At 38.8% G+C, this 20,830-nt stretch overlaps 1 protein-coding gene across 1 annotated transcript in view; it reads right to left on the reverse strand.

The window, feature by feature from the left end:
* HECW1 (HECT, C2 and WW domain containing E3 ubiquitin protein ligase 1) overlaps positions 1 to 20,830 on the reverse strand; it is a 2,794,797-nt gene that overhangs the window by 680,027 nt on the left and 2,093,940 nt on the right. Inside the window, exon 18 of the mRNA XM_044065592.1 lies at positions 1,353 to 1,449. Within this exon, the coding sequence (XP_043921527.1) occupies positions 1,353 to 1,449 (97 nt within the window). The remainder of the gene's footprint in view (positions 1 to 1,352; positions 1,450 to 20,830) is intronic.

Genomic DNA, 20,830 nt, shown 5'->3' on the forward strand with positions numbered 1-20,830 from the left:
TTTTATGTATCAAATCCTTCCCAGGGTGTCCATATGTCCAGATCTCTGTGGAATGGATATCCCTGATGGATGGCAGATAATAGCTTGTAGCATTCAGTGAAAAAGGGGCACACAAAAAAGATCTACTCCTAAGACCACTCAATGAAAAGGTCTTCACCAGGAACTACTCATCAAAAGACTCCTCTCTGTGAACCACTCAAAAAAAGGATCTACCCCAGGAGCCAATCACTGAAAGGATCCTCTCCCGGAGATACTCATAAAAATCAAGGATCCCCAGATTCACTCACTGAAAGAATACATTCTGGGAGCCACTCACTGAAAGAATCTACTCCAGTATCCACTCAGTGAAAGGATCCCTTTAAGGAACTCACCAATGGCTCCAGTCCAACAGCCACTCATGGAAAAGACCTACTCTAGGAATCTTTTACAAGAAAACTGTCAAAAGGATCCATTTCAGGATTCAGTTATGGAAAATATTGATTCCAATATCTAGTCAGTGAAATTAAGAAACCACTTTCCTGAAGAAATTATTCCATGAATGGTGCCCACTAGTCCCCACCTACAACAACTACTTCACACCCTTCTTATAGGTCTCTGTTGTACTCAGTGCAGATACTTGGAGGTTAAAACACACGCACACACACGCACACACACACACACACACACACACACACACACACCCACACACACACACACACACACACACACACACACACACACACACACACACACACACACACACACACTCACACACACTAAGATGTCACAAAACCAATTAAGATTCAAGTTTTAACTGGCCACAATGTTTTTGTAAATTTAATGCACTCTACAGCAAAACTGAAGAGCCAACACACTAACCTCTAAACTTAACAGAAGCTCCCATGAATGCATCCCTTCTGACTGCAACTGTGGCTGTAGGAGGCCTGACATAAAAAGAGTGTTTCACTGCAGGACAATACAGTTCTCTAACAAAGTATTCTGAAATCGCTTACTGATCCTGGAACGAGCAGCAGACTTTGAAATAACTGACAAAATACATGGAAATACTGACACCACAAAGCATGCTCATTACATTTTAAACTGCTGGAATATTTATACATATTTTTCTGACAACTATAAGCATGTTCACAGAAATAACTATACGCCATTGTTTTCATTTTTCAAACGCACCCGTAGATATGAATATTTGACACCATTTTCATGCTGTACCTCTTTTCAGGTAAATTAATGGAACTGAAGGAAATGATTCACATACGGAGACGTAGCCTACATGCCTTCTATTACACAGCCAACATCAGCCAATGGGCATCCTGGATGAAATGAGCAGGCTAATTAAAGTAATTGTTATGTACCTGAGGGCATGGTTCCGAGACAGGTTTGGCTGTCGGTCCTGAAGCATTTCAAAAATGTTTGGTTGACGTAAAAATGCTACAATCTTTTCATTATATCCTGCGGTGCAAAATATTTCAAAATACTTGTTAGTTTATGTTTTTTTAAGACACTTCATACATATTCATGCTTTTATTTTAGGAGGCAAGCATATCACTAAATTATTTTTACCCTAGATATTTTCTAATGACTATTTTTAACATATCATTAGCAATTTATTCATATTTAATCTTGTGTGTGTGTGTGTGTGTGTGTGTGTGTGTGTGTGTGTGTGTGTGTATATATATATATATATATATATATATACTCAACTTTTAACAACCAGTATTAGCTTAACAAAACATGCATCTCTGTGCTTTAATATACAAGTGTACTACAGCTGATTTGGATTACAGAAATATATCTTCTCACTTCAATGCAATTAATAAAACAAAGAATCATACTGAGGAGGTACATAGAATGCCATGAAGTACAGAAATCATACCAGTCACCATCTGGACACAATAATTAATAAGAAGTAAGACTTCTATCACAGCAGACAATCTGCTATGTATGCCTTGGTATATAAATATTAAAATTAGAGCACTTGTGTTTAAAATTCATAGAAAAGGGACAGAAAGAGAAGTACAATTTTTAACCAATCAAGCTATATAAATTTTCTCTATAAGTCTTTGATAATAAATCTCTGTTCAGATTTAGTTCTGTAAATTTATAAATTATGTTTCAATGAACAGCCCTATCCTTATTAATAAAACCAGTAAACTGATATGATGTAAACCTGTACCCAATAGCAAAAACTACACCAGTTTGTCAAAATCACAGCAGCTGAAAATTATAATTTTATTTACTTATTTAACATTTGTCAACTAGGAAAGTCTGACTTGGAACAAAGCCAATTTTCAGCGAAGGCCTGGGGAGAAACACTCCAGAAGCATGTCTTTGTAACATGTAATAATCAAGTAAATTATTTATTTATTTGTGTATAATATGTTATTTTCTGTCGTACCTTTCAGAATCTTATGCACAAACACTCCTTTAAGCTGTAACACATGCTTTACATTTTTATGAATATCTGCATTACAAAATGAACTGCAATGAAGAGCAAATGCTGTACAGCTGTAGACATGAACCTCACGGCTGTTGTCATGTTGGTATACCCAGCATTCAAGCAATTGCTAAACCAATTTCAGCAGAAAAACAGAATAATTTACATGCATCCTATCAGATTATATTTCCAATGTGTCCATATGCTTTAAATGATGTTTTACTCAAAAAAGAAAAATGAGTAAAATGCTGTAATATGCTCCTTCTGTAAACAAAATGCAGAACAAGAATCAGAACTTTGCAAAAGGGGTATCTGTAGTAAATTATTCTAAACAAACTGGAGTTATGTGTAAAATTCATGCCATACATTCTAAAACTTTCTTTCCTGTCACAAAAGTTGCATGATAGAATTTAGAACAGCATGTGTACTTTTTCAGCCATTTTTCAAAATCCATAAAGTGAGCATTACCATCAACACCTATTGCAAACTTGAAAGAATGCAGCTTTGAAACTACCACTCTACAGATGCACTAGAAAAGATTTTCAAACTAGATGACAAATAATACCTAGTGCAGTATACAATCTGCAAGTGTCACGGATTTAACCAATTAAGTATAAACTCTTCAGAGACAGTGCTAGATACCCTACTCAATAATGAACACAGTCAGTGAAACAGAAGGTGAACATAAACAACGAAGGTGAGGGGAGGAAAGATTTCAAACTGTCTTACCACAAAGTGCTGGCAAGTGTTGTGTTTAGAAAAGGACTGGTAACACAACAGTGTGTAGTGCAGTTTCTTTGCTGCGTAAGTCACTAATAAAATAAAAAAGAGCATAGCTTAGCCAATACTGCCAAAGGCTTTAAGCCTGGAGTTCATGCAAAGTCCTGCAGGACCTAATCATGAACGAGAAAAGACAGAAAACAGTGGGCAAATCCAGTTGCTCAGTCCCTTTTCACATTCTAGTACATTATACAACTCCTAAATGCTTTATCCCATACATGGGACCCCTCAAATTATCTATGGTATGATCCTAGTTATTCTCATTAGGGGTAATATATAATTACTGAACATGGGACTGGCAAGGCCATTCTATAACCAAATGGGATAGGTTATTTCAAACACAAAAAGGGAAACCGGCTAGGCTTAAAATGGCACTCAAGGACAACCAGCCTAGTATTTACCTATCGACCTATGAATCTATAAAAAGGGAGTTTGTTTTGCAAAACTGGCTTCTCCTAACAGAATCTTTTGCTACTTGCAGTTATCCACTCAGATGTTTAGGGGCAAGACTTTCAGTAGGACTCCAGTTTTTTTTCCTTGTTAGAGTTGTATCTTTTAACACCTGCAGACTGCAGGAAATAAATGAAGCAGCTATTTAATTGTCAAATCTGCAGTAAGGCTGAACTTAACGTGAGGCTGAGTAGTCAAAATGAACAGTTACTGAGGCTCAATTTGGGGCAGGTGCTTGTACTTCCAGACCTTATGGATCAGAAAAAGCCCATCAGGCAGTTCACTGCCAGCAGAGGATATAATCTTATCAGAGCAGGATAAGAAGCTGTGTTTTTTTTTTTATTATTATTATTATTTCCATGTTAATTGAAATATTGGGGCAGTATCTAAGATATGACAATAACTTTTCATTTTTCTTTTCAATGTTTGTAAACATGGGAGAATACTATAAGTCAAACATAAATTGCCATAAATTCACACATTTCACTATAAGCGATGAAGTACCAATTTTTTTTTTTTAAATTTATTCAAACTATTAGCAAGTTTTGACCACTTTTCTTTATTTTAAGATAAAATCATATGAAAACAGGCTCTGGGATTCACGAATGAACATTTTCCATCCAGGAACAGTGTAGCCACTCCTGCATGGAAAATGGCCGCCTCACGATCCAGGTATGTGCCGTTTTGAAGTGCATGAGTGTTCTAACACTGTTCCTGCATGGAAACCTGTGCAGGATACTAATCACCTCATTTGCTGGTGAAAACCATGAAAATGAGGTGAATTACCAATTTACCAACCTGCCGGGTCTCCGTGCAAGAACAGTGTTAGTTGCAGAAATGTATTTGGTTACTAACCAAAAACATTTCTGCAAAAAACATAATGGAGGCATGTCAGCACTCAATAAAGCATGTATTAGAGCAGTTATGCATGCCAATGACCAAATATATGGCCATTGGCATGCAAAATCGCTCAGTATGTATAAAAAAAAAAAATTATTTTTGTTGGCCGATCTCGGCCATGGAATGTGTGGGAAGTGGCACGCAAATGGGAGGGAGCAGAAAATGAAAAAAAAAGTGGGGAAAGCATGACTATTATTGAAAACAGGATTCTGCCATTATAGTCAGTGGCATGCAGAAACTAAACAATGGCAGGGAACAGTGGTTGCTAAGGGGGAAGGCTCGTGTGTAGTGCAGTAACTAGGTATTAAGGCAGTGGGGTATGTTAATGAGGGGACTTGTACTGAATCACAAATTTCTTCTAAGTGTCACACTGCACCTAACCATGTAGGTGCTCTAACACCACTGTGTAGACAGAAGGAGCAAATAACTTGAAAAGGGGGTGTGTCATGCTTGCTTTAAGCACATTGAAGCTCTTGACAGACAGCAATATACAAAAAGGACCAGCTTATATTAGTTAAAACTTTATTACCCGATATAGTATAAATGCAGAAGATCTTAGGCAAGTCATATACAAGAACTGGGAAATATTGGAAAATGATCCAAATGTGAGGAAAAGACTTTTAGAACTTCCTAAATTGATTTTAAAAAAGGTAGGAATATGAAAGCAATCCTGGAATACCAAGTTAACATAGTAACAAAAAATCCAGGTATGTCAAAATGTTTAATGTGTAACTTTTGCAGACACACAGACACGGGAAAGACATTCACTATTCGTGATAGAAAATACAATACTAGAAGTAAGTACAATTGCCAATCTAAATTGATAGTTTACCTTGCTACATGCCAACAGTGTCAAGCTTTCTATATAGGAAAAACTATACGTACACTCAGAGAAAGAATGTACGAACACCTATATAGTATAAAAAACGGTAAACTTGACAATGCTTTGGCGAGACATACTACGGAGTATGTAGGACACCACTTTAAGTTTCGGGTCATTGACCAAATAAAAATGGATGAAAGAGGTGGACCTGCTAGCCTCTTGTTAGAAAGGTTGGAACTAATGTGGCAACTTTCCACTCATGCATGTACCTATCCAGGTATCAATGAAATGCCCTCGATACTCTGTATTCTTAGACTTAAGAACTTAGATAGAAGTCACTAATTTCACCATTCATTATTTATACAGACTTTATGTTTGTTAATAGCTCAAGTCTAGTGTAGTGTTATTTTTAGTACATAACCTTGAGATTTGAGACTTGAGGGTATCATATAGATACACCCATTATTGAATGATGTTATAATGTTATTTGTACGATGAAGTCAGAAAGTGACTATACTTTTTGTTGGGCAATTATGTTCTTCCAATTGATGTATAAAGTCTTCTGTCAACAAATAGGTGTATTTATGTGTTTAGTTGCTTATGAGACTATCTTAGATCATATATAACATAGTCAATATTTATTGTACTTATTTACATTACAAGAGTTTCTTATAGACATTGTCTTAAATAGTTTCTGACTTTCATAACTTTGACATCCATAGATGAGATGTATTTAACCAATTTATAATGAAGTTGATACGAAGAACAACAAAAACATAGACTTGCACACTTCTGTTATTGCATGGTTGTAGCATTTATAACATTAAAATGAAGTCTACACATAGCTGTTTTAGTAACTAATCAGGGTGGTAAAAATATATAAAACAACTCTAATAGAAATATTATGTATGTTGCAATGCCCTGAACATAACAGGAGAGGAATATACAAAGATTCTTAAATAAGAAATGTAAATTTACTTGGATTGCTTTATATTAGTGTTCTAATAGGCATGTGCTGGTACAAATACAACTAGCATAGAGCACACTTATATTATAGAACACATACACTGTATTAAGCTTTGAGATTGTAAAGCAAAGTTTTTATCTGTTTAAAAAGTGTTTTATGAACGACAACTTAAAGATGGATAGAAAAAAAATGATTTTATTTACTTTTACTTGACCATGCTGCACAACAAAGAATAATTTTGACATTGTAGAAGTACATTGTATTTAAGGTGTCTTATACCTTTAAGGAGAAGTGATGTCATGATCACTATAAATAGAAGAAAAGGGGCGAAGTACAAACCATTTGAAAAAGTTTTCAAACCTTCGGAAATGAAAAGCGTTTTATTTATAAATATTTTTTACTTCAAAGCAATACACAGTCGCTGGTGTTTGGATTTAAGGTTTATATCACTTGGATACAAGCACAAAGAAAGGTAATTTTGTCAGATACATTTGCTATACTTGGTCTGTTTTTCTGCAGCTATTCCAGGTCTTTTGGTTTCTACAGTTATTGAGTTTGTCAGTCACTTGTGTAAATGGCAGCGGAAAATGGAGAGAGTACAGTCATACCTGACACACAGGACAGTGAACTAGGCAATTTAACTTCACTGATAAACTTACTATCTCAAAGAGTGGAAAATTTGATGGACAAAGTGGAGACGTTGAGTGTTAAGTATAGGAAACTACAATTAGAAGTTTCTTACTTCAAAGAATGTGTTAAGGAAAAAGTAGTACCAAAATGTCTGAGATCATGGCAATATCCAACAGACTTAATAGAAGGGTCAGCGTTCCATAACGACTTAATTACCATGTTTGATAGACATGGAATAGAACTTTTAGAATTAATGACCAAGCATTACCAACTAAATCTTGAGACTTTAGCCTTGGACATAGAGAAAATAGACCAAGAAATAACAAATAGTTCCGACTTTGAACGCTATAAATTCGAGTACAATAGAACTTTTGAAAGTATTAACCAACTCATGGTTAAACTTAAGACAACAAAAGAGAAGAAAATGCAAAGCGACATAACGGCGTACAGGAACAGAACAGCGTACCCAAAACCACCACCCTCACAAGTCTGGAGACAAAAGGAAACAGCTACAAGAACAAACATAAATCCTGGACCGTACACAACCGAGCAACCTCACCTACAAAGGGGAGAAATAACTAACGACACATATAGGTGAAGACAGAGAAATACGAAGAAGTGAGAGAATTATTCAGAAAAACAATTCTACTTACACACATAATCCTAGTAACAACAGTGTAAACAATAATGAAAATTTTCACCATCAGATTCAGAACCACAACCCTCGGGGGAGAAATCAACAGCGTTACAACAACAGCAAGAGGAGGAAGAAATAGATGTTATTTACCAGAACAACAACAGGTACTGTAACATGTTGTTAAACGCACAAGGAGATTTCACGGTTTATAATTACACAGAGACTTACATTGATCCTGTACTTGTTGAACTTTTTGCTAAAGGCAACACATTTGTCATAGCAGAAAGGGCACAACTGGCACAGACACTTATAAATTTTAAATTATTTGTACGTAAGGTCAATTTAGCTGTTCTAGGTACAGATACACGCAAAGACACTGAATTTTATGCTACTAGCACTTACAACCCTCCATTACAGAATAGTGTGGACTTATTTGATAAAATATGTGAAATCAACATAAGAAATAGTTTAACAAACAACAATTCAAAGAAAAATCAAAGAAATATTTCTGAATTAGAAAAACATGCATTGAATTCCATACTTAAACTACCCCTTAGATTTATGAAATCCGACAAGGGAGGGGGGTTAGTTATTATGGAAAAAGAAGATTATAAACAGAGGATGAAAGAACTGTTGGATAGTGAAACATACATTAGAGTCTCAAGGAATGAACTGAATATTGCCTATGCTAGAATTAAAATTTATATTAGTGACTTGTTTACAGAAGGAAAAATAGACCTAAACATGTACAACTACATGACTATGCTAGCACCAAACATTCCATTGTTATTTGGAGTACCTAAAGTACATAAAAACATAGAAAATCCACCGATGAGACCACTAGTAGATGCACGCAACAGTATTACCTACAGTTGTGCTAAAGTAGTGGACTCAATATTAAAAAAATACATAAAGTGTGAAAGTCAAATTTGCAAAGATTCTTAGTCCTTTTTGAAAGATATTAATCAACTTACATATGTAGAAAAATATAACTTTATGACAATTGATGTCAAGGACTTGTATGCATGTATCCCACAACAAGAAGGGATAGAATGGGTTTCTAGAAAACGTACTAATCTAGGTATGACATGCGTCGAATTGACTCTAGTGGAGGAGCTAATGGACATAGTGTTGTCCAACAATTTCATCACATTCGACAATAATTTTTATTTGCAAAAAGTAGGAGTCGCAATGGGCTCCCCCCTTGGGGCAAGCTTTGCGAACCTAGTTATGGCTCAATGGGAAGACACATACATCATGAGCCAAGCCCATATTAAAAACTTGTTGTATTACTATACAAGATTTTTAGATGACATTTTTGTTATAATAAAAGGTGATGAAAGTACATCTACAGACCTTATCCAGTACTTTAACAATACGACACATTTTTTAAAATTTACTTCAAATTATAGTGAAGACAGAATTTCTTTCCTAGATATAGAACTAAGGAAAGATAACAAACATAACAGATATGTAAGTACTATTTTTAGAAAGGAGACTTTTTCCAACAGTCTGTTACACTTTACCAGCTGCCACCCATTTTACCAAAACAGATCTGTTGTAAAAGGACAGCTGGTACGAGTGGCAAGAATGACAACCCTTGATGAAGAATTTGTAACCGAATGTCAGAATTTAGGGAGGATGTTCCAGAATAGGGGATACCCATTGGAGTTGGTCCATGACCTCACCAACGAAATAACCATTAAGAGAAGGAGAAGAACATATAAACCAATCCTGGACAATAGTAATAGGGAGGTTGAGAGAAATTTCGAAGCCTTGACAGACAGTAATATACAAAAAGGACCAGCTTGTATTAGTTACAACTTTATTACCCGATATAGTATAAATGCAGAAGATCTTCGACAAGTCATATACAAGAACTGGGAAATATTGGAAAATGACCCAAATGTGAGGAAAAGACTTTTAGAACTTCCTAAATTTATTTTTAAAAAAGGTAGGAATATGAAAGCAATCCTGGAACACCAAGTTAAAATAGTAACAAAAAATCCAGGTATGTCAAAGTGTTTAATGTGTAACTTTTGCAGACACATAGACACGGGAAAGACATTCACTATTCGTGATAGAAAATACAATACTAGAAGTAAGTACAATTGCCAGTCTAAATTGATAGTGTACCTTGCTACATGCCAACAGTGTCAAGCTTTCTATATAGGAAAAACTATACGTACACTCAGAGAAAAAATGTAGGAACACCTATATAGTATAAAAAACGGTAAACTTGACAATGCTTTGGCAAGATATACTACCTTGGTTTGACGACCTTTGCATTGGTCTGGATATTACGAGTCCTGGTATATGCTTAAAGACAGCCTTTATTGTACCGAAACAGTGTCCTGCATTTCGAAGGTTACGTATTTGTGTGATCTTGGTTACATACTACGGAGTATGTAGGACACCACTTTAAGTTTCGGGTCATTGACCAAATAAAAATGGATGAAAGAGGTGGATCTGCTAGCCTCTTGTTAGAAAGGTTGGAACTAATGTGGCAACTTTCCACTCATGCATGTACCTATCCAGGTATCAATGAAATGTCCTCGATACTCTGTATTCTTAGACATAAGAACTTAGAAGTCACTAATTTCATCATTCATTATTTATACAGAGTTTATGTTTGTTAATAGCTCAAGTCTAGTGTAGTATTATTTTTAGTACATAACCCTGAGATTTGAGACTTGAGGGTATCATATAGGTATACCCATTATTGAATGATGTTATAATGTTATTTGTACGATGAAGTCAGAAAGCGACTATACTTTTTGTTGGGCAGTTATGTGCTTCCAATTGATGTATAAAGTCTTCTATAAACAAATATGTGTATTTATGTGTGTATAGTTGCTTATGAGACTATCTTAGATCATATATAACATAGTCAATATTTATTGTACTTATTTACATTACAAGAGTTTCTTATAGACATTGTCTTAAATAGTTTCTGACTTTCATAACTTTGACATCCCTAGATGAGATGTATTTAACCAATTTATAACGAAGTTGATACGAAGAACAACAAAAACATAGACTTGCACACTTCTGTTATTGCATGGTTGTAGCATTTATAACATTAAAATGAAGTCTACACATAGCTGTTTTAGTAACTAATCAGGGTGGTAAAAATATATAAAACAATTCTAATAGAAAGATTATGTATGTTGCAATGCCCTGAACATAACAGGACAGGAATATGCAAAGATTCTTAAATAAGAAATGTAAATTTACTTGGATTGCTTTATATTAGTGTTCTAATAGGCATGTGCACCCGGTACAAATACAACTAGCGTAGAGCACACATATTATAGAACGCATACACTGTATTAAATTTGAGATTGTAAAACAAAGTTTTTATCTGTTTAAAAAGTGTTTTATGAACGACGACTTAAAGATGGATAGAAAAAGTTTTATTTTATTTACTTTTACTTGACCATGCTGCACAACAAAGAATAATTTTGACATTGTAGAAGTACATTGTATTTAAGATGTTGTATACCTTTAAGGAGAAGTGATGTCATGATCACTATAAATAGAAGAAAAGGGGCGAAGTACAAACCATTTGAAAAAGTTTTCAAACCTTCGGAAATGAAAAGCGTTTTATTTATAAATATTTTTTACTTCAAAGCAATAAAGAGTCACTGGTGTTTGGATTTAAGGTTTATATCACTTGGATACAAGCGCAAAGAAAGGAAATTTTGTCAGGTACATTTGCTATACTTGGTCTGTTTTTCTGCAGCTATTCCAGGCACATTGGAGCTCTGTTGGCCAGGTTGGTGCTTAGCTAAGTACAGCTAAGCGAAGGAGTGTCTGAGGTTGTATAGTCTTATTCCATGAACTGAGTAGCAATGTTCATGGCCAGGGGAGGGGCATTTCTTGCTGTTTACACTAACAGCCAAAACGAACAGGAAAGTAAATTGCTCAAGAAAGCAGCCAAAACCAAGAAAAAAACAGAGCAATTCCACCAAGGCACGAACAAGATTTATTGAAACACACTTTCTTCAGAATAAAACCATAAATGCTGTTATCACCACAGATGCATTTTCGTCCTCTAATGACTTCCTCAGATGAAATAGAAATGCATACATTTTACAATTCTTCCCCTAAAATACCCTTCACTTAATTAATACTATTATCCAATTGGTGTATATTCTTAATGTGATCACATGTACTTAATGGATATTCAACCCTATAAAACTTTTTTTAAAAATTCCTTTAAACCAGTCCTTAAAAAGAGTTCTAAACACATACATACATATGTAAATATATAAATATATAAATCTCCACAATACCGTCTCACCACTCTAATAAATATATAAATATAAATACAAATACAAATACAATTTAGTTTTATACATGTTAAAAACCGTATAAAACAAACTATTCTTCCATTCAATAGCACCATCTTGTGTCCAAAAAAGGAATTGAAATCCTACACAGGTGCTTTTTAAATAAATGATTCAAACAGCAATATAGTAAAAGACATACATTTTCTTTTTTTCTTTTTGAACCAAAATAGATAATTGCACATACACTTTTGATTTTTCAGTCCTTAGCCTTGTCCTGGGGTACGCAGTATTACATTTTTTTAAAAAAGCAAAAATTATATTTCTAATGTTAATGTACACAAGGGGATACATTTTTCCAGAATCACTAGAGCTTTGCAGCCCTTAACTTTAAAACTGGGGCGAGAGAAACTGCATCATTCAGACCTGGAAATCTAGTAGCTTCCAGGGATAGTTGCCACAGTAGTTCTTTGTATTCAATGGAAGTCTCCCATGGACCTCCTCTTTTGTCCTTTGGAATTACTTCCAATACAAATAATTTAAAATTTCCTTCTTGACAGCTTATTGTGTGTCTATAGAGAGCATTTTTGGTACATTTTGTTCTAATTTCATAGTTATGCTCATAGATTCTGTTTTTTAACTTTCTTTCTGATTTACCTACATAGAATACTTCACAATGGTCACAAAGCCCTATGTACACTTTACCACTAGTGTCACAATTCGCATAGTCCCTACTACTAATAAGTCTATCCCTACTGCTAACCAGAATAGTGTCCCTCATGTAGATATACGGGCACTGGGAGCATCATCCACATTTAAAGGTCCCTACTTTACCCTGTTTACACTTAGGGCCATCTTTTTTACCTTCTAATATAGCCTTTAGACTTCTACCCCTTCTGTATGTGCATCTGTGGTGATAACAGCGTTTATGGTTTTATTCTGAAGAAAGTGTGTTTCAATAAAGCTTGTTCGTGTGGAAAAATACCAGTGGAGTCGTGCCTTGGTGGAATTCCTCTATTGTTTCTTGTTTTTTTGCTGTTTACACTAGCTAAATGGGTCTGGGCAGCACAGTGGGGATTAAACAGGAAGGACATAGGAAAAGTAAAAGGAAACAGCAGAACAAAGGAAATGCAGTACAAACAGCAATATGGGATACTGCAACACACAATGGGCCATTGAAAGCACTCATTATTACAGGTGGCTGGCATTTATATTGCAACATCAAAGCTTTAGTTAATTGAATAACTAAAGCTTGATCTTGTAATATTGACAGCTAAAATTGTTGAATGGCCGATTCAACCAAGGGAAACACTTCCCTTGGCCAAATAAAAAAAAAAAACAACTTTACATTGTGCCCTCCACACACCCCCTACCTAAATATACCAACTCCAAGATCGCTCCAAATCGGAGAAATGGGCATACTCCACAGAACGGCCAAGGGAAGTGTTTCCCAGGGTTAAATTGTCCGTTCGACAAGTTACAGTTTCGATATTACAAGTTTGAGCTTTACTTATTTGAAAGTAAAGCTTTGATCTTGTAATATAGAACCGGTGGCTGCATAGCTGAAAATGGGGGGAGATAAAAAACATAAAAATAAAGGGCAACAACACAATAAAGGAGAAATGAAGTAAAAATCATTAATATGGGACTCTTGCAACTAACCATGAGCAGGCATAGCACACAATAATACAGCTGGCAGGTGGCTGCATAGCTGAAAGTGGGAGGATATGTAAGTAAAAAATAATTAAAAAAAGGCAACAGCACAATAAAGGCAAACATGAACAAATTACCACTAATGCCTCTAACACTCACATTGGCCAGTTCAAAGCCATGAGTAATATAGCTGGCATCTGGAATGTATCACAGACCCAATCACACAGGCAGCAGTTGCAGCACACCACTATAAAGTATGCAAACACCCCTCAGTCTGGTTTCTCCCACAAACTCTGCATGTTTGGAGTAAACCTAGGAATTTCAACTGACAAAATGCTAGGGGCTGCCATTGCTTTGATATATCAGTATGTGCTGGAGGCTGACGGTGGTGAGGAGGATAAAGCTGACAACCTCTGCAGACACAGGAGGAGAAGGAATGTTCAGAACCAGGGTAACCTACCAGTGGTTACATGACCTGGAGATAGTAGAGGGCTACAGGGTGGACAGGAACATACTGCAGCAAATTGTGGAGCTGTGCCAGCCTCGCCTCACATCCATAATGAACAGAGGGGAACTCATCCCAGTGGATACTAAGGTATGTGTAGCCCTAAGAATACTAGCTACAGATATATTCCAAAGACTGATTAGGGATATCATGGGGGTGTCACAGGCATCTGCATCCAGAGTACTCCACCAGTTCTTGAATGCCATGCTACCAAATGCCTGTGACCACATATACTTCCCCAACACCTGTGAGAAATTGACCAGCAATATGCATCTCTTCCACCATGTAGCTGAATACCTGAAGGTACTGGGTGCCACAGACTGCACGCACATCCACATCAAAGCACCATGCGGTGAGCAGGGTTGGGTGCACATAAACCGCAAGGGCTTTCCCTCTATCAACTGCCAGGTTGTGTGCAATGCCCAGGGCATTATCATGAATCTGTGTACTGGCGGTCTTGGAAGCTATCACAACTCCCACATCTGGCATTCCTTACAGCGGTATCAGGGATTTGCCAGGGGGACATCCTGTATAGCCATCTGGTGGGGGATGCTGGCTATGTACTTGAGCCATGGATGATGACACCCATCAGAAATGCACACAAACCCATGCAAGAACGCCATAATGAGGCACATGCACAAACCAGAATCATTATAGAGCATGTGTTTGGGATGCTCAAGTCATGGTTCTGCTGCCTGGACATATCTGGTGGAGCCTTGCAGTACTCTCTAGTCACATGTGCACACATGTTCATAGTATGTGCCATGCTACACAATATGATCCTGTGGAAACGGCTGCAGCAGGAACAGGATGGGGAAGGGCCACACAGCCTCCCACCATTGCCAAGGTTCCCACAGGCACAGAGGGACTCGGCCGAGGAACGCCCTGAGCCAGCCCCTGTAGGCAGACGGAGGTGTGCCTTGTATGGCCTGGCCTTGGCAAAGAGGCAATGCATAGCACACACACACACTGACACTGTAGGCACCCAGGGACTGACACCTCTCTCTACTCGCACACACAGTAAAAAGGGATGATACATACATCATTCTACCTGTAACTTAACATGTATAGGTAGTGTACTGTGTGCATCCAACATAGGCAGCCCTCACGCCTTGTACACACAACTGCCACAGGCATAAGATAAGTCAGTTGCCTTAACAGTAAATTAATGTCACAGTGTGTTCTGCTAGCATATGTATGGTATTGTTGCATGCATGCAAGGGAATGGGGTGGACTACTGGGATAGCAGCAGACAACTGACAGCTATGTGGGACAACAGGAAATGTCTGCCCAATACTGGCCTCCCAACACTATGCAGTAGTACCCAAGGTGTCAAATCCCACTGCATTATATGTGTAGGGCCAACTAACTGGGGGGGGGGTCATAGCTCACAGCCATAGATGTCAGTGTGGGGTCCCATACCCACCACTCAGACCCAGACAGCAAGTCAGCTGCAGAAAACCAGAGAGAAATGTCAGGAAAGCCTCCACAAATGGCAGTAATGTTGAATCACCCCCCCCCCTTACAGGCCCACACAGTGATAGCACAGCTGGTCTCACAGTTGCAGTAAGGCTCTGAAGGGTAACAAGTCTGACATCCAAATGTATGCCATTACAATCTCACTTGTGCTCTTTACTGATATGCCTGCAGTCCCTAAGACAGGGCACAATACTATGGTAAATAGAATCAAAATGTAAAGCAAATATCAGCACAGTCTCTGCAAATGTCCACAGTTGACAGGTGCTCCCCCCATATACCCACAGAAATGCAGTAACATGTATGGTTGCAGGGAAATAGCAGCATAACACAGGTTTGTAGGGCTGTCCCAATACACACAAAAACATTTTGCATGTGCTCAATATGCAGGGGTCAATGAGCTATGTTCATGTGTGGTCAATACTGTCAGGATCTGGCCAGCATGTTCTCCTGGCTGTCATCTTGTGCTGCTCTAGGTACAGGCTGTCTGTCACAGGACCATGTGCAGATAACTGCAGTGCCAATGATTAAACATGTCAGTGACACCTATTGCTCTGACACTAACATATCTGAAAGTCACAGTGCTATGTGGAATATACTACACATATAATGGACTTCTTGAGGGCTGTGTAGCCGAGGTGCTAGGGCTTTTGTGAGTAATCAGGCTTCTTGGTACTGTTGCCAGTGGTCATTGTCAATATGGCTTTTTTCCTTGTTTTATGTCTGCTTTTGTATTTATGGACATGCCTGCACAGTACAATGCGGTCTGTACCCACACCCACAACACCAAACCTCTGACAGCAACATGTCTGAACAAGAGCACCAGTAAATGTGGAACAAAGGCACAATAATGCATGTGTGGTAAATATTGCCCTGACATACTGAGAAAGTTGGTAGGGTGAGGGGTTTGCAGTAGCGGGAATTGTCTGAAGGTTATGTAGGCTGACACAGTAATGTCTGTCAATATTTTGTAACATCACTCTTCAATTACACTGAAATAACTTGCCATAAAAACACGTTTATGCAGACTGGACAAAACCTCTAGCCAAACACCCGGACATTCTGCCAAAAAATGTACAGCAGACAGGTATGGCCACACCAGGACATTATATCTCAGGTTACACCACAGAAGCAGAAGATCCTCAGCCAGTATATCAACAATGTGCTGGACTATAACTCAACTGGCTGTAGCGACACCTCCCAACTGGCCTTGTTGGGCAAGAATGTACATAGCTGCCATTATAATATCAGTCTACACATCAGATGACTAGTATTCCTCTGGTAAAGCACTGTGATGATCTGAGGATGTTTGACACTAGGTAATAACACAATACAGTGCACTGTCAGAATACAGATATGTCAGAAAATATCTGCCAAAACAAACCATTACCCCGAGGAAAGTCCTCTGTACCTCTGAGAGGTATGTCTGTAGCACATAAAACCCTGGACTGGAGTACACTTATCTCTGGAATGGAGTCCCACTCTAACTATACAAGGTCACACTGGGCATACTCCTACACTTAGAGAATCATAGGACATGTTGGAACCTATATTGGTCTATATGACTATATTGTGTAGATATATCTGTGCATACAGACAGCTATGTACACCTTAACTGTCCCTTCACACACATCAGACAGGATTATCCCCAGCTAGCTGTAGGTGGCCCATATGTGATATATCCACATCTGTTGTGTGTGACATACACATGCAGACATATATGGCCAACAGATAACTATATATGTCAAGCATACACACATATAGATGTGGGGAAGTGAGAGACAGACAGTGATAGACAGAGAGACACAGGGGAACAGACACAGCAGCGTGGGTTACACACATGGGTACCCTGAATGGCATACAGTGATGTCCTGCTGTAGATAGTGGCATACTGGTGTTAAACTGTGGCACATGCAAGCATAAAAGGTGAGCTCCATTGTGTAATAGTATTGAGGTTGGGGTGTTAATATCACATCACCTGCCTGTGTGCATGCGTGTCTCTGTAGGTCTAAGTATTAGCAGACTGTTACCACTCAGTACACTTCACATTGCCCAACTGCACAAGGTCTGCTGCTGTCATTCACCTTAGAAGTGCCACTGGACACCTGCTACCCCTATAAGCTCTGTAGCACATGCAATAACTGCTTAACACTATAGTACAAGTAACTAGATAGGTAGGATTTCTAAACCAAGTACTGACAACTGTGTGTGACAGTTGTGTGTGCAAGACTGAGGGATTTGTTTGTTTGTTTGTAGATGAAACAGTTTTATGCCATTCCCACCCACAACACTTCCCACTGCTCCAGTTTATCAGTCCAAATGATGTCATTCCCTTTATCAGCAACTTTGGCCAGCTGTCAGGCCAGTAAGCTCAGTATTGTGTGCGATAAATGCCTAACACTATAGTAGAAATAATTAGTTAGGCAGGGGTTCTACTCTCGTATCTGGCAAGTGTGTGTGTGTGTGTGTGTGTGTGTGTGTGTGTGTGTGTGTGTGTGTGTGTGTGTGTGTGTGTGTGTGTAAAAGTGTGTATGTTTGTAGGCTGAAGTATTTTGATATGTTTCCCACCCACTGCTCTACGTTATCCATCCTGCTGATGTCATTCCCCATATCAGTACCTTTGGCCAGCTGTCAGCTCAGTAAGCTCTGTAGCATGTGCGATAACTGCGTAACACTATAGTACAAATAACTATAACACTATTGTACAAATAACTAGTTAGGTAGGGATTCTACTCTCACATCTGGCAAGCGTGCCTGTTTGTAGGACGTGTTTTGATAAATTTAACACCCACTGCCCTACTTTATTAGTCCTGCTGATGTAATTTCCCTTATAGGTTCATAGGTGTGTAATAGGCTAATGGCCCAGGAGCATTTACAAGCCTAGCCCATAGAAGCGCCCTGCTATATCCCAGTGCCTGTATCAAGGAGAGCCACCGTAGTGATCCTTGGGTTGAACTGTCTATTACCCATCCACTCATCAAGATTTTCATGAAACAGGGTCAGCAAGGTGCTCTGCATGACATGTATGGGAAGTGTATTCCAGGGCATGTGCAGTCTCTTGGTGAGGGACCTGTCCCACTAGCATGTTGTGTCAATTGTGGTAATGAGGTAGAAGTCTCTGCAATATGTGATGTGGAGAGATTGGGATGTCTTCATTTGTAGCATTTCTAAAAGAGCTGGGTCAGACATGGCTTTGTAGGTCAAGCACAGATAGCCTCTAACTAGGTGATATGACACAGAGAATAGCTGGAGTCTTCTTAGTCTGTCTGTGTAGGACATGTGTTTAATGCCTAGGAACCTCTTTGTGAGGTTGTGGCCTCCCCAGCTGTTGCAGGTGTCTAGTGAGGGGCATGCCAAATGGGCCATAATAGTTGATGAGTGGTCTAATGAGGGAAGAGTAGACAGAGATGATTACCTCTGTCATCCTGGATGCAAAATCCTTGGTAATGCGATGTACCACATAGAAGGAATTCCTGACCACAGTGACAATGTGGTGGTTGAAGGAGAAGTTGCTGTCAACCTGTGTCCCCAGATCTCTTATAATGCATACAGTGTTCATTGGGTTCCCATTGATGTGGTACTTACTGGGAACTGAGTGTTTTACCAAAGGGGATGATGCTGCATTTTGTGGTGTTAAGCTTCTAGTGATGGTTTCCACACCAGTCATTGGCTCAGTAAGGCTTTTCTGTAGAATGTCTGGATCACTTGTGGCATTAATGATGGCTCCCAGCTTGCAGTCCTCTGTGAACGTGGAGAGCCAGAGTTCCTCTGTGTTGGGCTGGACTCCTGAGAAGTAGATGCTGGACAGGAGACTACCCGGTACTGATCCCTGTAGGACTCCACTCGTGACTGCTTGAAAGTCTGACTTGGAGTTTGCCACTGTCACACTGTGTGTTCTGTGAACCAATTTGCAACCCACCTACTGATATAGGGGTTGATGCCTAGTTTTGTGGGTTTATCAATAATTCCTGACTGAGGAATGGCATCAAAAGCATTGGCCAGATTGAGGTAGGCTGTATGCAGTGCCTTACCATCATACACAGCCCTGATGACTCACTCAAAGAAGTCAACCAGGTTGAGCAGGCATGATCTGCCATTCACAAAGGCAAACTGTGTGGGGTCCAGAGTTAGGAGATTACCAATATCTTTGTCAATCATTTCCCTGATGATGAGGTCCATACCTGTACATTGTAGACTTGTCAGGCTAATGGGCCAATAATCCACAGGGTCTGTATTTGCTATCCCTTTACGGAGAAGGATGACTGTAGCAGTGCGTCATTTTGGAGGGACAAAGCCTGAGGTGAGGCTGTGTCCAAACAGGGCACACAGATGTGGTGCCAGGTCTCTTTGTACATTATGTAGAACACAGCCACGGATATGTTTGGGTCCCATGGAGGCTGTATTCTTGCCTGTGGACAATGTAGGTCAAACCTGGGCTGCAGTAATGCTAGGTGCCTGACATTCATCTGCCATTGTGACTCCTCACTTAGAGAGGGTGAGGGATAAAGCTGGCACTGAATGTGTTGGCAAGACTGTTGCCAATATCTGTTCAGTCAGGTTAGGAGTTAGCATTATGCAGTAACACAGAGCACTTCTGGGTATTGGCAAGGACGTTCTTGCTATAGCTATCAAAAGATTTGTGATTGCTGTCAGTGTCGGCTGCAAATCTACCTTCATAGCTGCCTGTAGATGATTCCATGAGGGATATCAAGTTGTTGTTGAGGCTAATAAGGGGGTTTAACAGTCTTGGGACACCACCTTTTTCTGCAACAGTGTCTTCCTTCTGTTGTACACGTTAATACTGGCAGGGGACCATCACATTGGCATCCAGTGTTTGGATGACAGCATCTTGGTTCTGTTGGCTATAGCTAGTACCATGCATTCAGGTACATGTTTATACAGTGCATTTGTGTATGAGTCGACAGTCATGCAGCTATTTTCCATTAGCATGGCTGCAGTGAAGTCATCCACCCATGTTTTTATGATTCCAAAGTCAGCTTTAGAGAGTTTTTTCAAGGTGTTTACCTTTGTGGGGGGTGTGTGTGAGATGTGGATTGCCATGGTGATTACATCATGTTTGGATCTGACAAGGTAGGGACTGACTACTGTTGTTGAGCAACGGCCCCATATGTAAGTAATCAACACAGGTCAAGGTTGTTGCATCCTCTACTAGGGGTCAGTATAAGCCAGTCCATGGCACTGGAACTGATGAATTTCAGGAATCATTGGGCCAGTCTATTGGTTATTGACTACTGTGAGGAATGAGTACTGCTGATGGCTCCC

Source organism: Protopterus annectens, chromosome 3.part0, assembly GCF_019279795.1.
Source record: "Protopterus annectens isolate FY-2018-M chromosome 3.part0, PAN1.0, whole genome shotgun sequence".
In the NCBI taxonomy this organism is placed as follows: domain Eukaryota; kingdom Metazoa; phylum Chordata; order Ceratodontiformes; family Protopteridae; genus Protopterus; species Protopterus annectens.